The 14,523-nt window shown below is 51.1% G+C and overlaps 3 protein-coding genes across 4 annotated transcripts in view; 2 read left to right on the forward strand and 1 right to left on the reverse strand.

Moving 5' to 3' along the window:
• The window catches only part of MYRF (myelin regulatory factor), an 83,871-nt gene extending 80,929 nt beyond the window's left edge, over positions 1-2,942 (forward strand). For both annotated transcript variants that reach the window (XM_075048380.1, XM_075048381.1), the window contains 4 exons: positions 227-301; positions 437-539; positions 996-1,070; positions 1,331-2,942. In XM_075048380.1, coding sequence (XP_074904481.1) covers positions 227-301; positions 437-539; positions 996-1,070; positions 1,331-1,417 — 340 coding nt within the window. In that variant the 3' untranslated portion in view covers positions 1,418-2,942. The remainder of the gene's footprint in view (positions 1-226; positions 302-436; positions 540-995; positions 1,071-1,330) is intronic.
• Positions 2,943-6,488: 3,546 nt separating this feature from the next.
• TMEM258 (transmembrane protein 258) lies at positions 6,489-7,636 on the reverse strand. The gene is made up of 4 exons (XM_075048480.1): positions 7,512-7,636; positions 7,301-7,410; positions 7,031-7,204; positions 6,489-6,635 (listed from the first exon to the last, which is right to left on the reverse strand). The coding sequence occupies exons 1-3, from the start codon at positions 7,512-7,514 to the stop codon at positions 7,078-7,080; spliced, it is 240 nt and encodes a 79-aa protein (XP_074904581.1). The 5' UTR covers positions 7,515-7,636; the 3' UTR covers positions 6,489-6,635; positions 7,031-7,077.
• Positions 7,637-7,656: 20 nt separating this feature from the next.
• FEN1 (flap structure-specific endonuclease 1) lies at positions 7,657-10,927 on the forward strand. The gene is made up of 2 exons (XM_075048434.1): positions 7,657-7,712; positions 8,796-10,927. Exon 2 carries the CDS (start codon positions 8,797-8,799, stop codon positions 9,943-9,945), a length of 1,149 nt encoding a protein of 382 aa, XP_074904535.1. The 5' UTR covers positions 7,657-7,712; position 8,796; the 3' UTR covers positions 9,946-10,927.
• The last annotated feature ends 3,596 nt before the right edge of the window (positions 10,928-14,523 follow it).

Consider the following 14,523-nt stretch of genomic DNA (forward strand, 5'->3'; position numbering starts at 1 on the left):
ACAAGGCAGTCCATGCTGCTCCTTGGGCAGAGGAGCTGGGGCTCCAAGTCCTTCGCTCAGAGTGCAGGAAGATTGTATTTGGTGATGAGCTCATCCTTGGGAACTAGCCTGGGAAGCCCTCCCTTCTGAAGTCTCGGTCCAACAGAGACTTTGGGTCCTGTCCTGGCCATCTCACAGCTGCCTTGAAATGCTGTGATGAGGTCCAACGCTCTCTCTGTGTCCCTAGGGCTGGAAACTTCACCTACCGCATCCCGGTCAACCAGCTCACAGCAGTGAACACCAACCTGACCCTGGAGATGAAGTGAGTGGACAGGGCTCGTCTCTCAGGTGTTTCGGTACCCCTGAAGTCAGCTGGACGCTGTGCCGTGTGGCCACAGTGTCTCCTGCCTGAGCTGGGGAAGGGACAGCAGGGTCTTACTGTGTCTTGTCTCCCCAGCTCCTCCTCCGCTGTGTCCATCTTCCTTTGTGGCCTCGTCTCCAGTGACCCCTGCCAGGATGCCGCGAGCAGGAACAGCTCCACTGATGTGACAGACGCACAGGTAGGGAGGGAGGGTACGGCTCACAAAATCCTCACGCCTTGCGTCACCCCAGCACAACGCTGATCGCTCCAGAAGGGACTTACAGCTGCCTGGGACGGGCAGCACAGGAGTTGCTCAAGGGAATTCGTGCTTGAACATAGCCGTACTCTGCACTGGCTAATGTCAACGACCCTCAGACATCCCTGCAACCCCAACAGGGAGGTGTCTGTAAACCTGATACATGTGGTCACTCACATGAAATCATCCCACCCGACCCATGTCCGGAGCCTGCCTCAGACCCTTCTTACCCTCGAGTGCCTCCTTGCCCCTCTCGGTCCAGCTCGATTGCTGACCTTGGAGAGGTTGCTCCTCCACTCGACAGCGCAGGGTTGTGTGGCTCCTTGCCAGTCTGGCTGGGAGAACATCCCCTGATGCTCAGCCCCGATCTCATCCCAGCTATTCTACTTTCTTCCCCAGGAAACAACGCACCGTTGGCCTCTTGTGATGATGTCTTTCCGGGAGTTTACCTACCGCTTCAGAGTAGCACAGCCTGTGAGTACCAGCAGCTGCTTTGTCCTTCCTCTTGTCCAGGGCTGAGCGGCGGAAGAGCATTGGGACCGTGGCAGGTTTAGCAGCCACGTTGTGCTGAGAGCCTTCCACAGTCCTCTCCATCGTGGCCGCTGCCTTCCACAGTTACATGGGTAGTGGGGGGATGATTTTTCTCTGCCCCAGCACGTAATTCAGACACAATTCCCCCCTCGTAGTATGCGTCCTACCCCTCTCTGTAAGCTCTTTTTCTCGCTCTCTCACAGGGCCGAGCCAACTGCAGCACTGCTCCCGAGCAGATGGGACACCTTTTCACTGACTATTATTTTCAGTTCTACTGGCTCTGTGAGTGAGTCCTGGCAGCACCAGTGCCCTCTGGTTGGAGAGAGGAGGGGGACTGGTGACACTGGGGAGACTCCTGTACACCCTCCTCCACTAGCCCCCAGCCCCACCTTACCCCCATCTCCCGCATGGGGCGTGGAGCTGGTTTGGTTGTGGCTGGTGACGCAGGCACTGAAGCACAGCACACGCAGAACATAGGACCTAAGCCACAGGAACACAACCGGCCCTGTGGTACCTCCTGGGCTCACCTCACACCGACTCCCACTATCCCACGCCACCCCGACCATCTCTCTCCTTCCCTTATGGGGACGCTTGTGTCCTCCGTCGCTTCTCCCTCCCCTTGCAACACTGGATTTGAAAGCATTACACTGAACTGAACGTGGACGGGTCTGCCACATCCCAGAGTGCGGATGGGAGCTCCATCCTGTACTGGCCCCGAGGTCTCAGATGTGCCACGTCAGTTCTTCACAACACTGGAATTGCTCGACACTGGAGCCCTTTCCAAGAGCGAAACGCTGGAGTTTGGCCTGGAAAGGAAGGCTGTGCCTGGACGTACTGGAAGTCGTACACTGGAGCTGCTGTTCCTTCTAGTTGGCCCAGGGCCATCCCCCGCAGCCCCACTCCACAGACCACCCCAGAGACCCCACGACCCGCAAACGGACTGTCCTCTGTGGACAAGAGAAGGTGCAGCTTCAACATTTACCCTGCCTGTCCCCCTCCTCGCTGTACTCTTTAACTTTCACCGTATCCAGGTCTGGATGGATAAACTCAAGAACCCCACTAAAGATGCTGCTGAGGCTGTGCCCAGGCCAAACCATGCGTGGGGACACTTGCCATCAACCCATGGGAGAAAAATTACCGTGAGTCACCTGCGTTAAGTGTCATGGGACCTGTTTGGTTTTTTTTTTCATTTGGCAGCAGCTTGCGGCCTCTCGCAGTGTGTGTGGAGCTGCCTGGTCAGCTCTCAAGTCAACATGGACACCTCTGCCCAGATGTGCAGAAGTGAGACCACTGGCAAAGCCCGGTACGCCCTGCAGAGCAAGGCTGAGTCGCTGGGGACGTGTGACGTGGCTTCGCTGCACCCCCTGGCTAACGGACCTCTGCCAGGCACTGAAGAGGCAGATCCTCTCCCACAAAGCGGGGAATGGCAGCGACTGTGGGCCCTTGCTGTCACTCTTCTTGGAAAGCAGTTATGTTGAGTGTATTTTGGGTATTTTACTGTTACAAGTTCTTAACTTGCTAAACTACTGAATTTTATTTTTTTTTTTTTTTTAAGCCGTATAAAAATGGGTCTCTTAATTCTGTCCCTATTGAGCTACGTGTGTCTCGAATAGGAAACCAAAGGGGGCCACTGCTAAGCTCCACATTAAAGCTTGACTGCTACAGCGGTGCTGGGACATGTCAGACTGACTGACCAGCGCGCCATCCTCCTCCCCGTCCTGCTCCAGCACCTCTTGCTAAAAAGGAGACATCTGCGTTCCTGGAGGCTGAGCCACCGCCAGGTTCTTGTGTCTGAGATGCATTTCTCTTAAGGAAAGAGCAGCCACTGCTGGGGAAGGGCAGTGAGGGGGAAACGCCACTCACCAGTTCTGAAGCACACGCTAAAGCTGGCTTCAGAGAAGAGCACGCCTTGCCGCCCCACCACTGGACGTAGGCAATTCGAACCAAACTGGTTTTGGGAAACTGCATCAGGCTCTGGCTGCTGCGTTTTGTTGCCTTCAGTGGAGATGGATGCAGCGATCCCTCCCTTTGCCAGCTTCAGGCCGTGTTGTTACCAGCACTGCGGAGTGCGTGGCTGGCTCCGCTGCTCCAGAGAAACAAGCTGCAAAGACATTTTTTTATCCAGATATAGGTGGTTCCTGTGCACATCTCGTGGGACCCTACGTGGCCTTCTCCCCACAGTCTGGGGAGCAGTTTTATCTCCTCAGAACTTATTTCTGAGCTTGTCCCAGCAAAGCAGCCACAGCCCTGTAATTCCCTGCGACATCGCTAGGAGTTGGCATCTCTGCCAGGCAAGGCTCACTCTTTGTAGGGCAGTTTTGAGGTCAGGTCTTCAACCTTACTGTATGCCTACAGGCAGCAAACACTTAACTATACGTTGGTGATGCTCTCCAGTTACTAAAATGCACTGAAGCCTGGGCAGGCAGGAACCAGTAGGCGAGCAGGCAATGCCAGGCAGCCAAGCAGGAGTGAAGCTGGGGGACTACCAGATTTTGGGGAGCTCAGCGGGAAAATCAGAGGTCTCTTGTGCTACGCACAAGCAGGTCAGCTCCATGCTCAGCAGGATTCTCTGTTTCTCCCTGCAACTCGGAAGGAAACCCTCCGATGTAGCTCTCCAGCGAGGCTGCTCAGCACTCTTCCCTCTGCCTGCCCTGAGCTTTTTTGCTTGGCCTTAAACTGGGAAGTTACTTTCTTGGCAGCTTTTATTCTCCACTTGGCAATCAGTGGTCCAGTCTGGCAAGTCCTTATTCAGGTGAGTGATGCCACATGCTCTTCCATATCTGCTCAGCTGAGAGGCAGCCTTCTCAGCCCTGCCGTTTTCCCTTGTATTGTCAAGCTGGGCTAGATGCCTGTGTGCTCGTTTAGCCCCTGAAGAGGTAACGAGCGGTGTTGTGAGGGCCAGAGCTGAAAGCACTGCCTGCAATCACCACCACCAATCCACCCCCTCGCTGGTGGTCCTGGCCAAGGTCTGCCGAGACCCACGAGTCCATCTCACCCCACTGCAGGGAAAGCCACTCCTGGAGGGGAGGAATCAATCAATCACTAGAAACATGCTAGCAGCAGTGGCCCAAGAGGAGATGGAGTCTCTCAGGTGTCCCTGTGACGCTTAGCCATGGGGTTTACAAGGGCCCCTGGCAAACCAAGTGCCTAAGGGCTACAGGAACATCTCTAGTGCCTTTTTCTGCTGACAGGACTGCATGAGGGAACCATGGTTTCCCACACGTGCGTAAAATGCTGCGTGCCTCAAAGACAGTGGCCAGTTAGCTTAAGAACGGAGATGAGGCAACACCTAAAGTGCAAAGGCCGGCCCTACCCACGTACAGCTGTTTCACAGCAGAGCAGCAGCGGGCTGACAGCAATCCCTGGTATCAAAAGAGGAGAGGGATTCAGAATGCAGTTTTTAGCATCTTATGTCGCAAATAATAGTATCTTTTGTCTTAAAGTGTATCACAAAGCGTATGCCAGATCCACCAGCCACTGAACAGCAAGGCAGAATCCAGCTCAAAAGGGTTTTGTAATTATTAAAGGGTCACAGGATTGCTTCCAAGCCCACAGAAACAGCTGTTTGTGTAGACTCCCCCCAAGGTGTCTCTGCCCTAACTGAAGATATGTTCCCCATCCCCAATCAGTAACAAGAGAGTTAACAATCAGGCCTTTCCCTGCATGAGACGGAGGGAGCTCTGAGCCGATGTCTCCAGCCGTACAGCTTGGGGAAAACCCTCTCCTTCCGCTGGAAACGAGACGCTTCATCTCTCTAGACATTCTTGGCAGGAGGGAAGACAAGTGTGGAAAGGAGGCCACTTGCCAAAGTTTGGCTGTTTCAGAGTTTGTTTCAAAAGCAAATTCACAAACATTCTGTCCTACTGTTAGAGCTTAAAGCCTGTAAATAGAGACTATGCCACCACTGCAAGAATTAAGAAAAAAGTAAAGCACTAATTTGTTTGGTTTAAATGTTGCTGTCACAGCTTTAATCACTGTATATTGCCAGCAAGTCTGTAGAGTTGCATTCTTAGCAGGTATTATTGATTATCGGTTTTTATTTGTGGGGAACAAGCGTGGTTTCCCTCCTTTCTTTCTGATTTATATTTATATTTTGCTGAATTTGAGTGCTGAGTCTCCGGATTCCCCACTTTTTTGTTTGGCTTATTTAGACTTTGTTTTATGCTGGAGGTAAATATGCCCATATAAATAAATATATAAATACTGCTTTGTATCCAAGGACGGCTCCTGGCGCATTCCTCCCTTGCTGTGAAATAACAGTCTTTCAGTTCAGTAGCTATAAAACTGCTTCCCAAAAGATGGAGGAACCCCCATGTCATTAATCAGCGGGAGTTTCCAGACATGCCCATACAGGGTCCGGTCAGGGTCAGAACAGCCCCAGCCTGTGGCTGCTCACTGCTACATAGCGTGCTTTTGAACAGGTATAAAAAAAGAGCTTGTTGCTCACGGCTCAGAGGTCAGAGCCAGATCCAGAGGCATCCGCAAAGGGAAAGCTTCCTTCCCAAACAGGAAATTAGGGCTTTAAATCTGTAAGCTACCTGTTGAATTTCTGATTTTGAAATCTAATTGCTTTGAAAGCTGGGCTACAAATTCAAAGCTACCTATAAAAATAGTTACACATGCCATAAACAAACTCCTCTTTTATAGGCAATTCACTACTTAACCAAAGGGCACATCCAGCTACGAGATTATTCTGTCCTGTACTTCTCAACCATTCCTCCCAAAACCTCATTTCCCACAAACACAGCTTGTGTCACCTGCTGCGGTGCCCACCAGCCAAGCAGCATTCTTGCTTTGCACCTGAGAAGCCACATCAGCGCGTTATCTCGGAACCCTGGCCAGAGACCGTTCCGCAAGCACCGTTTCACCCAGGCCAAATGGTACATGAACCCGGCCACAGCCGCCATCCGCATGCCTCAGGAGCACGGAACCTGGCTGAAGAGCAGGACTGGGCATTTCTATCAGCTCCATTTCTAGCGCAGGAGGTCCCCAGCATGTGCTGCTGATGGTAAGCGAAGCAGCTCAGAGCAGTCCCTGCCCCTCTCCTCTGTGCTGCTGAGCCACAAAGCTGCTGGCTCAGGATAAGAATGGGCATAGCCTTCCAGAAAGGGGGTGAGGGGATATAAAGGTTGAGGGATATAAAAGCAGGCTTAGAAAGAAGAAGGAAGCATTTATATTCTAGAGTCTAGTGGCACTAGGTGGCACTGAAACCCCTCAGGGCATACACAGCTCTGGAAGCCTATGATAAACACTAGGCCCATCCCAAGGCACATGGCCTTGGGTCTTGTGCCAATATCAAAGTGGTTTGGAAAAGCCAGGTTAAAAAAAAAGGCACCTAAAAGACAAACTGTGAGTCCAAAGGCAGGTGCGTCACAGAGCCAGTTTTATTCAGGTTTGGTTTGTTGGGCTGGCAGAAGTCACTCAACAAAAGCACAGCCCACACGTGACACAAGCTTTGTTGTTGAAGTATAAAAGAAATACAAAAAGACTTTCTGCAGGGCTTCCCACCTAGAACCAAATGAGAGATGAAGGAGGTCGGTGAGACAGCATTCCCCAGGGCCAGACTCTACTGCTACTAAAGCCCCAGAGCGCAGGACAATACCCAGCGTGCAAGATTCCTTACTGCCTCAAACAGGGATGAAGGCCAGTTCTGCCTGCAGTTAATGGATGGGCACAGAAGCCCTCTCCAGCTATGTTACCAAACAGATGCTTTGCAGCTGGCAGCAGCTGCCATGCTTCAGCCCAAAGGCTGCTGCCAGGATGGGGGCACAGCCTTTTGCACCTCCTAACTCTGCCCATGAAGAAAAGTAGGTTTTGTAAAGACTGGGGGTGACAGGGCTACATTTCCAGGACACCCCCCCCCAACCCAGACACAGGCAGAGTTGCGACCTCAGGGAGCTTACAGCCATAGGGATCGACAAGGCGGTACCGGTGCTCCTCCGCCCGGGCCTCAGACGTAAATACCGACCCACAGCAGCAGGAAGAGGACGCCGAAGCCCATGAAGAGCGAAGCCACCAGCGAGATCAACAGCTCCTTGTAGATATCCCTCGTGTACTTGGTAGAAGTCACCTCGTAGCTGCAGCCCGGGGCTTAAGGCGATAACGGAGGCAGAGCAAGGTGAGGGAACCCCCCACCCCACTCCCCTGTCCCCCGACCCCCAGCCCGAGGATACACGAAGAACCAGGCGGTGAAGAACATGCCGATGGCCAGCAGCACCACGGTGAGGTGCGGGAAAACGGCCGGGTTCACCGGGCTGGTGTATCTGCTCATCGCCTCCAGCTCCTGCGGGGAGACGGTAGAAGGGTAAGGACACCGCTGGGGGACGGGGCTGGGCCGGGACCGGCTCCCGACCCCTCACGGCGACGGCGGCCCCGGCCCCTCACCATGGCGCCCGGCTCCCGCTCCGCTCCGACACGTCGCCTCGGCTCCCCGCTCCGCTCCCGCCGGAAGCGGAAGGAGAGAGCGAGGGGGGATGCCGGGATAGGTGGGGCGGAGCGAGCGGGAGCCGCTCGCTATTGGCTCCGCCGAGCTCCCGGCGGGCATTGCGGCGGAGCGCGGGAGCGGTGGCGGGATCGAGCTGAGGGGTAATGGCGGCCCGGGAGGCTGAGGCGGGTCTAGGGGGGAGATAATGGCGGCCAGAGAGGCTGAGGCGGGTCTAGGGAGGGGGATAATGGCGGCTGGAGCAGGCTGAGGTGGGCCTGGGGGGGGGGGGGGGGATAATGGCGGCTGAGGCGAGCCTGGGAGGGAGATAATGGCGACTGCGGCAAGCTGAGGCGGGCCTGGAGGGGGGATAATGGCGGCCAGAGAGGCTGAGGCGGGCCTGGGGGCTGATAATGGCAGCTGGGGAAGGCTGAGGTGAGAAGGTGGGGATAATGGCGGCCAGAGAGGCTGAGGCGGGCCTGGGGGGGGGCGGGTAATGGAGGCTTGGGCAAGCTGAGGCGGGCTTGGGGGTTGATAATGGCGGCCAGAGAGACTGAGGCAGGCCTGGGGGTGATAATAGCGGCTGGGACAGGCTGAGGTGGGCCGGGGGGGGGGGGGGGAGATAATGGCTGCTGAGGCTGGCCTGGGGTGGGTGTCTGCGGGCCAGGAGAAGCCACAGCGGAAAGAGGGGGTGATGGTGAGGCTGTGATTAGAAAGAAGGATGATGGCAGGCTCTGAGGAGGGGGGGTAGGAAGGGCATGCCCGGCGAGACCAACTTGGGAAGAGGTTGATAATGGAAGGAGGGGGAGGTAATGGCGTGCTGGGGGAGGAGGAAGGGTTAATGGCAGACCTGGGGAGGCTGCGGCCAGAAGTAATAGTGGGTAGGGGGGTAATGGTGGAGCCAGGAAACAGGGAGATGAGAACGGGGGGGGGATAATGGGACCTGGATGGTTATAATGGTGGGCTGGGCTGGGAGAGGCTGAGGTCAGAAGTGGGGATAATGGTATGGTGGGGGTGTAATGGTGAGTAGGGCAATAATGGTGGGCTGAGGGAGGCTGAGGATGGAAGCGTGGTAACGGCAGCCAGCGGAGGCTGCAGCCCATGGGGTAATGGTTTGCAAGGGAAGCAGCCACCTCCCTTTGGTCACCCCTGCTTAGGGGGTATGCTGCCCCCACAGCCCAGCTGTTAACCCCCAGCACCATGCGTGTGCAGAGGCTGATCCCAACATCCCCTTTTCCGTTCCCCAGGATGGGAATCCATGGCCTGGCCAAGCTTATTGCCGATGTGGCTCCTGGCGCCATCCGGGAGAATGACATCAAGTCTTACTTTGGCCGGAAGGTCGCTATAGATGCTTCCATGAGCATCTACCAGTTCCTGATCGCTGTGCGGCAGGGAGCTGAAGTCCTTCAGAACGAGGAGGGCGAGACCACAAGCCACTTGATGGGCATGTTCTACCGGACCATCCGCATGGTGGAGAACGGCATCAAGCCAGTTTACGTCTTTGACGGCAAACCCCCGCAGCTGAAATCGGGGGAGCTGGCAAAGCGGACCGAGCGCCGGGCTGAGGCCGAGAAACACCTGCAGGAGGCTCAGGAGGCTGGAGAGGAGACCAACATTGAGAAATACAGCAAGAGGCTGGTCAAGGTGACCCAGCAGCACAATGATGAGTGCAAGAAGTTACTAACACTGATGGGCATCCCCTATGTGGAGGCACCGGGGGAGGCTGAAGCCAGCTGTGCTACCTTGGTGAAGGCTGGGAAGGTCTACGCAGCTGCCACAGAAGATATGGATTGCCTGACCTTCGGCAGTCCTGTCCTGATGCGGCACCTTACTGCCAGCGAGACAAAGAAGCTGCCCATCCAGGAGTTTCACCTGAACCGTATTCTGCAGGATCTAGACCTGACCTGGGAACAGTTTGTGGATCTGTGTATCCTCCTGGGCTGTGACTACTGCGAGAGCATCCGTGGCATTGGGCCCAAGCGTGCTGTTGAGCTCATCAAGGAGCATAAAACCATTGAGAAGATCATTCAGCAGATAGACACCAAGAAGTACCCTCTGCCTGAGAACTGGTTGCACAAAGAGGCCCAGAAGCTTTTTCTAGAGCCTGATGTGGTCAACCCCGACTCTGTTGAGCTGAAGTGGACCGAGCCGAATGAAGAGCAGCTCGTCCAGTTCATGTGTGGGGAGAAGCAGTTCAATGAGGAGCGGATCCGCAATGGGGTCAAGAGGCTGAGCAAAAGCCGGCAGGGCAGCACGCAGGGCCGGCTGGACGACTTCTTCAAGGTGACGGGCTCTATCACGTCAGCCAAGCGCAAAGAGCCAGAGACCAAGGGGTCAGCAAAGAAGAAAGCCAAGACCAACAACGCTGCAACTGCAAAGACCAAAAAGGGAAAATAGCCAGGCTGTCCCACCACAAACCCCTGTGATGGGGTTTTGTGCTCAACCAGGAATTTTAGGCTAATAACAAACGGTCGTCTTTCTGTCCTGCGTGTTAGTGCTAGGAAGGATGCTGCTAAAGTGCTTCCCAACAAGGCTAGATTAGTGAATCGAATAAGTGTCTTCCTGCGCAGCAGTAGTAACATATGAGGCTAGGAGAGAGCTGAAACCACCGCAGCGTGGGGGGGTTGGAGGGGTGAGGAACCAGGGAGTTGTATTCAGCAGCAGCGTTCATTGGTTTGAGACTTTTGATGAGGAGACAACAGGAGGTGATACCTGGGCTGTGGAGTTAAAGGGAGGCACTGGTCACAAACACCCTCGCTGATTTAAGAAATAAAAAGTTGAACAGCTAGCGACCGAGAACTGGGTACAAATAATAAAGAGAGATTTCTGCCTGACACAATCCATCCAAAAAGAGGGAGGTGCAAGCAGCAGAGGCCGAAGGAAAAACTGGGGAGATGTGAATGGATGGCACGCTGGAGTTGGGAAGAAGACTTGAAATAATGAGGTAAACTTCCCTTGAACGAGGGTTCGGTAATGGTTTTTCCTTCTCTTATTGCAGTTGCTTTTCTTTGTTTAAAAAAAAAAAAAAAAAAAGTTGTAATCCCAATTCCAGCAAAGTTCTGGCCTGCTCATAGTGCATAAACTGAGGACAAGCTGAGCTCAGACTGCAGATCTCCAAGCCTGAATTTTGCTGCTAGGTTCTGTTTTGTGTTTAAAAAGAAAAATGTCAATAGACCTAGAATGGAATCCTGTTCACTCCCTGATTTCATGAGGCATCCTTCCATGTTGTACACACAGAGACAGGTCCTAGACTAAGAAGAAAAAAGATAGTGCCTCTTTTTTTTTTTATTTTATTTTATTCTGTATTTTGCATAGTCTTTTCCTCTTACTTGTCAAAGCTATGTGCTGGGTTTTGTTTTCAGAATAAAATTTATACACAAATACAATGTTTCTCATTCTCTGGAGGGATGGCTTAAGCCTTGTTGCTGAGGGCTGCACAGGTGAAGAAAATACCAGTTCTTAGAGGGAAACCTCTTAGTGACAACAGCCAACAAATCAAGCACAGGCCTGAATACAGAAAATTCAAGTTTTAATTCTGATGTTAACAGTGGCTTTTGGATGCTTTGTAGACATTGAAGATATGTGGGTCAACTCTGCCAAGTTATAAAATAAGAAGCTGGGCTTGTTTTATGTGGAATTCCATGAACATTGCTAAAATAATCCTGATTTTTAAGCCATCTCAGAAATTTTCTTAAACTTAGTGTAAACGGCAGCAGTGAGTGCTGTGCAGGGAGCTTCCTGAGTTGGATGTCCTGCCTGGTTGCAACTTGCTGTGCGTGTGGGAAGGGGCACCTGGAGCAGAGCACCCAAAATTTACATGTCTGCTTCTCTGATCTGGTGGTTTTCACAGGGTCTCTGCTTAACTGTAATTCCAAGCTCCAAGCTGGAGATATTTTGGCAAGAGGAAGCCTTAGTGCTTCAAACAAGGGCAGCTCTAGCCGGTGTGCCTTGGGATGGACAGCTCTGCTCTCCACAAGTGTCAATGCAGCTGCCACTTCTCCCACCATGTTACTTGCAGAATCTGCACCCAGAAAGCCAGAAAAGTGCTGCAGGGAAAAATGAGATTTTAAAATCAACACAAGGGGTGATGTTTTATGACCTATTCTGCATAGTTATGTATTTAATAAGGCTTCTATCTGCAATTATTTGTGCTTCCAACCCTGAATCCTTGTTACCTCTTGTGGCTCAGTGACAAGCTTTTTTCTTTCAGCTGGAAAAACCTGCTCAGACAGTTTAAGCAACTTCTAAACAGCCTCTCACTGGTTTTTCTTTTCTAATGGAGAAGTGGAGCCCAGTCCAAGTTCTTAGTGTAGTTTTCCCAGGAGGCTTTAAGGGACAGCCTTGCTGGGCAGGTTAGTTTGAAAGCCTGGCTCTTCTGGGATTATTTTAGTGTCTGCCACATCCTGCTTCCTCCATCCTTCCTCTTCCTCTCCTGCCTTCCTCCTCCCATGTGCCCTCCACCCCCGTTACCTTCCATCCAGATTTACTTGGTCACCAGGGTAAGTTATCCCTACACTTATAATACATAGTAGGCCATACTACTGAGACAATAGATATGATATATAGTAGGCTATGTTGTGTATTGTAGGATATGTAGTAGGCTGTACAGTATTACAGTACACAAGTAGACTACTATATGAGTTTTAAATGATGAAGATAATAAACACATTTCAAATGATAAGTATATGTAGAAAGCTATCAGTGAAAATTGATTGAAATGTGTTTTCCTGTGGTGTTGCTGAGATCTGTTACCCTTAACTGATACTCACCTGGTAGTCATAGTGGTTCAGACATTTTATCTACCTGGATTTCATTCCTTAATTATGTCACTTCATTTCAAAATGCAGTAAAGACAAAGAACTGGGATTGTGTGTTCTCTTAAATGTTTCAATCCTTAATTTTTCCTAACAGGAGCTTCTTAATTAAATGCTCCTATTTTTTCTTAATACCTTCATTGTGACCATGTGGAAAGGTACAGTGAAATGGTTTTGTGGCAAGGGAATGAAAGATGATTAAAAAAATAATAATATTTGGAAGTAAGCTTCAGAAAAATGCTTATAGCAAGGAAGTAAACTAAACAGCAGGAAAGAGAAATTGCAGGCTTGCTGTCTTCAACCTGACCCTGGTCTCCATAACTGGTTGCAGAGTCCCTCATCCTGCCCGCTTCTTGCTGACCTGAACAGCGTTTAGTTCATCACATAATTATGTATCACGTTATTACAATGCCAAGAATAGTTCAAGGAATAAAACCAGAATGATGAAACATTCTTAGAAAAGTTTAACTGCCTTTTCACATACCTTTAATTTACTTAGAGGAACACAATGGTAAAGTTTGCTGCCTACCGTTTTCTCAAGGGATGCATACAGAGACCTTTAAATGAATATAATTTCTCTAATGAACCTCAGGTAAAATCATAAGCTTGATTACCCTGATTACAGAAATACAGTCTGGTGTTTATACACTTGGTTTGTGCTCTTACACTGAAGTACGCATTACGCTTTGTACCTTTGGGTTGGAAGCACATCTCCTCTGCCTCCGTGGCTTTCCTTGGGGTGTTCTGCATAGGATGCAGCTGCAATGGTGATCTCCAGGCGCAGAAGCGATCAGCTTGAGAAATCAGGGTTTTTCTAACTCAGAGCCATAAAAACTGTTAAACATGCAGAGAGAGAAAGCGATTTATGTGCACATTAGACTTTGCTTTTGGCACTCGCGCTTTCAACTACCTTAAACTGTAGAGTTTATGTGAAGCTCTAAACTTGCACAGTCCAAACAGGAGAATAAATTCCAAACCCCAGCATCCCATTAAACATTATTTAGCACACTCCTATGGCTTCTTTCCCACCTGTGGCTCAGCACAGATGAAAACTTCCCCCGCCTCCACATCAGCACTGAGCAAAAAAAGGTTAATGAGCCTTGCACGGTTAGCTGGGGGTGGGCAGGACCCAAGCCCAAACTTCTTCCAGACTCTTCTGAGAGTTTCTAACAATCCCCTCTGTGGCTGGCATGAAGCTCTTTGCTCAGGTAAGACTTAACTTCAGGGATTTTATTGATGAGGGTGAAAGAAGTGAGTAAACCCAGAAGCTGTCCCCCTGCACAAGCTCCTTAGGGACAGTGCCATCACCCGCTCCGGTCAAAAGGCCTGTGCCACGCACCCTTGGTTCTTGCTGACGGAGCTGCTGTGTTACTCAGTCTCACTTCTGAGCGTCACATCTGCAAACTGCTGCTTCCCTCCTGTAGGATCAGAGGAATTCGAAGAATGGAGGAACACAGCTCACGTTTCTTCTTTCTGCCTTAGGACGAGGGACACGTATTGTCTGCAAATCATGGAAAGATGCATCTGGATGCTGGGTAAGAATGCGGTATTAGGCAGGAAAGCAGGACTGTAGGCACAGGCTTCAAATGTGGAGTAAGATTAAACCCCACAGCACTCAAGCTTGCAAGTTTACTGATTCAGGACAAAAGCTCATTAGCAGAATATACCTGAACTGTTTATTCTCCATATGTCTGAATTTCAAAGCATTATCTTCAGGCTTGCTAAGTATGTGTCACCATCTTATTGTGAAAAACCTCAGAGAAAACATTTGAAAAGCTGCTCTTCTGCCCTGAACATACAGAAACTGAATAGGGAAGACAGCTGGAAGACAAGAGCAGGACTGTGCTATGCAGCAGCACAGAAAGGCATGTTACGCAGGTCTCAGCCCCTGAGGAAATCTTCAAGATTTTTCTCTAGGATGAATAAAAACATGCTGCAGAGCTTAGAGCAACCTTCTGCTTCTCCCCATGCTGCAGTATTATTCCTCATCTGCAGAAGATGAGAGCTTGGTCCCAGCAGGAGGGTTGGGTGGATCTGTTACAGGTTTTTGTTTATAAGGATCTTCAAGTATTCTCAAAAAAAGTTCTTTTAGTGGAAGGGAAAAGCAGCTGCAGCCAAAACCTAGAAATATCCTACCAGCTATTTCTGGTATGTTTGAACC

This window comes from Buteo buteo, chromosome 16, assembly GCF_964188355.1.
Source record: "Buteo buteo chromosome 16, bButBut1.hap1.1, whole genome shotgun sequence".
Lineage (NCBI taxonomy): Eukaryota > Metazoa > Chordata > Aves > Accipitriformes > Accipitridae > Buteo > Buteo buteo.

Bases quoted from the DNA above. Each gene is read 5' to 3' on its own strand.
- TMEM258 (XM_075048480.1), bottom strand. The intron at 7,205-7,300 runs GTATCCTCGGGC...CCCGGGCTGCAG, and splicing joins TTCACCGCCTGGTTCTTCGT to CTACGAGGTGACTTCTACCA.
- FEN1 (XM_075048434.1), top strand. From the start codon at position 8,797: ATGGGAATCCATGGCCTGGCCAAGCTTATTGCCGATGTGGCTCCTGGC.